General features: G+C 34.9%; 1 protein-coding gene across 2 annotated transcripts in view; it reads right to left on the reverse strand.

Annotated features, from left to right (window-relative positions):
- LOC122356507 (DNA nucleotidylexotransferase-like) overlaps positions 1–1,802 on the reverse strand; it is a 14,390-nt gene that overhangs the window by 7,746 nt on the left and 4,842 nt on the right. The window contains exon 11 of one of the 2 annotated variants that reach the window (XM_043255251.1): positions 1,475–1,731. The exons of the other annotated variant lie outside the window; for it this stretch is intronic. Coding sequence (XP_043111186.1) covers positions 1,645–1,731 — 87 coding nt within the window. The 3' untranslated portion in view covers positions 1,475–1,644. Of the gene's footprint in view, positions 1–1,474; positions 1,732–1,802 lie in introns of those variants that run through there. 2 annotated transcript variants of the gene reach the window in all.

A 1,802-nucleotide genomic window follows, 5' to 3' on the forward strand; every position in this document is an offset into this window, starting at 1 on the left:
ATTTAAAGTTGCATATATACATATGCTGCTATAAAAGATATCTAATTAAAATCTAAGGTTAACAAATACCTAAACCTTCCACACTGGTTGCATTATAAGCAATAAAACCAGTAATATTTGTTTATTTAAGATACATATTTATTTGTTGTTTTCCAATGAGAGAATGATTGATTTGAATGCACTCCATATGTTGAGGTAAACGTTTTCGTATTTACCTTTTTTCCTTTAACCACGTGCATTTCTTCATAGCAGCCTGTATATAAATGCATGCAAATTCAGGGATTCCTTCTATCAAGGCACAGCTGATTCTTTTGTGAAGGCTACATAAACAGTGCTGCCGTTAACACCGAAAGAAAGGAGACACACAGAGCTGAGATCTTACCTGAAAGATCTCCTGCAGAGGCACAGACGTCTGTTTACATTCTGGAGACGGTCTCCCAACTATACCGCCATTAGCTTTAAAACGGCGACGTTTCCTCTCAGTTTCAGTCGGTGTAGCTTTTATGGAAATATACCGTTTCAAAGTTTAGGATTTTGACAGAGGTCTCCTATATGCTCAACATGACAGCATGTATCTGTTCAAAACTACAGTACGAACGCCAATATCCAGAAATATGATTTCGCTTTAAAATAACTTTATTGTATTCACGCGCGTTTTTAAATGCGGTTTGCTGCTTTGATGCAAAGCTAAACTTTCAGCATTATTGCTCCAGGCTTCGGTGTCACATGATCATCAGAAATGATTCTAATATGCTTACGTTGTGCTCAAAGTACATTATCAGGTGTGCTGCTTCGCATTTGTGTGGAAACAGAAGGATGAAAAGTTAAAAAAACGGCATTCGCTTGAGATGGAAATCCTTTGTAATACTGTAGCAATTGCTTTCGCAGTCACTTATTAATTTAATGCATTCCTGCTGAATAAAAGTGTACATTTAAACAGCAATATAACAAAATATATACTTTTATGTATATTTAAGTACAATTTTTTACTATGCACTAAGGGATAAATTTGTTAAAGATGCGTATTTATTAACATTTTATATATGGGTATATGAAATTGTTCTTAACATCATGAAAAAAATCTATATTTTTAGAAAAATGATCTTATTTTAAGTAGGTTCTAAGCATGTCTGTGATAATTTTCTTCGGTTATGTGCTCTGTTCTTCCTCGTGCAGCATCCGAGGAAAAAGCATTTCTAATATACACTGAGCATGTATAGACGTTAGGTGGTTGAGAAAAACGGGTCAAAATGAACCAGGTGCATAAAAAAGAACGTTAGAACAATGTCAAGCATCGTCTAACCACAAATACATCCTGCATATATGCAATAATATACTGTATATGCAATATTCTCTCTCTAAAAACCATTGAAATAAGGCATTTGTACAAGTGTCAGTGGAACACGTCAAAACCAATGTGTGGCAGAGCAGCTAATGTTAATGGAAAACAGTCACCACTATTATGGGAAACGTATAAAGATGCATACTTTGGGTTTTTATTAAATTCAGCTTTAAATAAAAAAGTAATTTCATGTTCAAGTTTCAAGGAGACAAACAATATCTTATGAACATCTAGATCAAAACATGTTTCACGATGTATGGAAATGCTGGAACATTTGTAGTGAAAATTAAAAACAGATAAATTCAGGCATTTCGCTCAGATGGAGGAATAAACTCTAGACCCAGGTAGGAAAAAATCTCCTCTTCTGTCTTTGCTCTGAGATACAGATTCTGTACAGTATTAGAGAGAGAGAGAGAGAGAGAGAGAGAGAGAGAGAGAGAGAGAGAGAGAGAGAGAGAGA

This window comes from Puntigrus tetrazona, chromosome 13, assembly GCF_018831695.1.
Source record: "Puntigrus tetrazona isolate hp1 chromosome 13, ASM1883169v1, whole genome shotgun sequence".
NCBI lineage: Eukaryota > Metazoa > Chordata > Actinopteri > Cypriniformes > Cyprinidae > Puntigrus > Puntigrus tetrazona.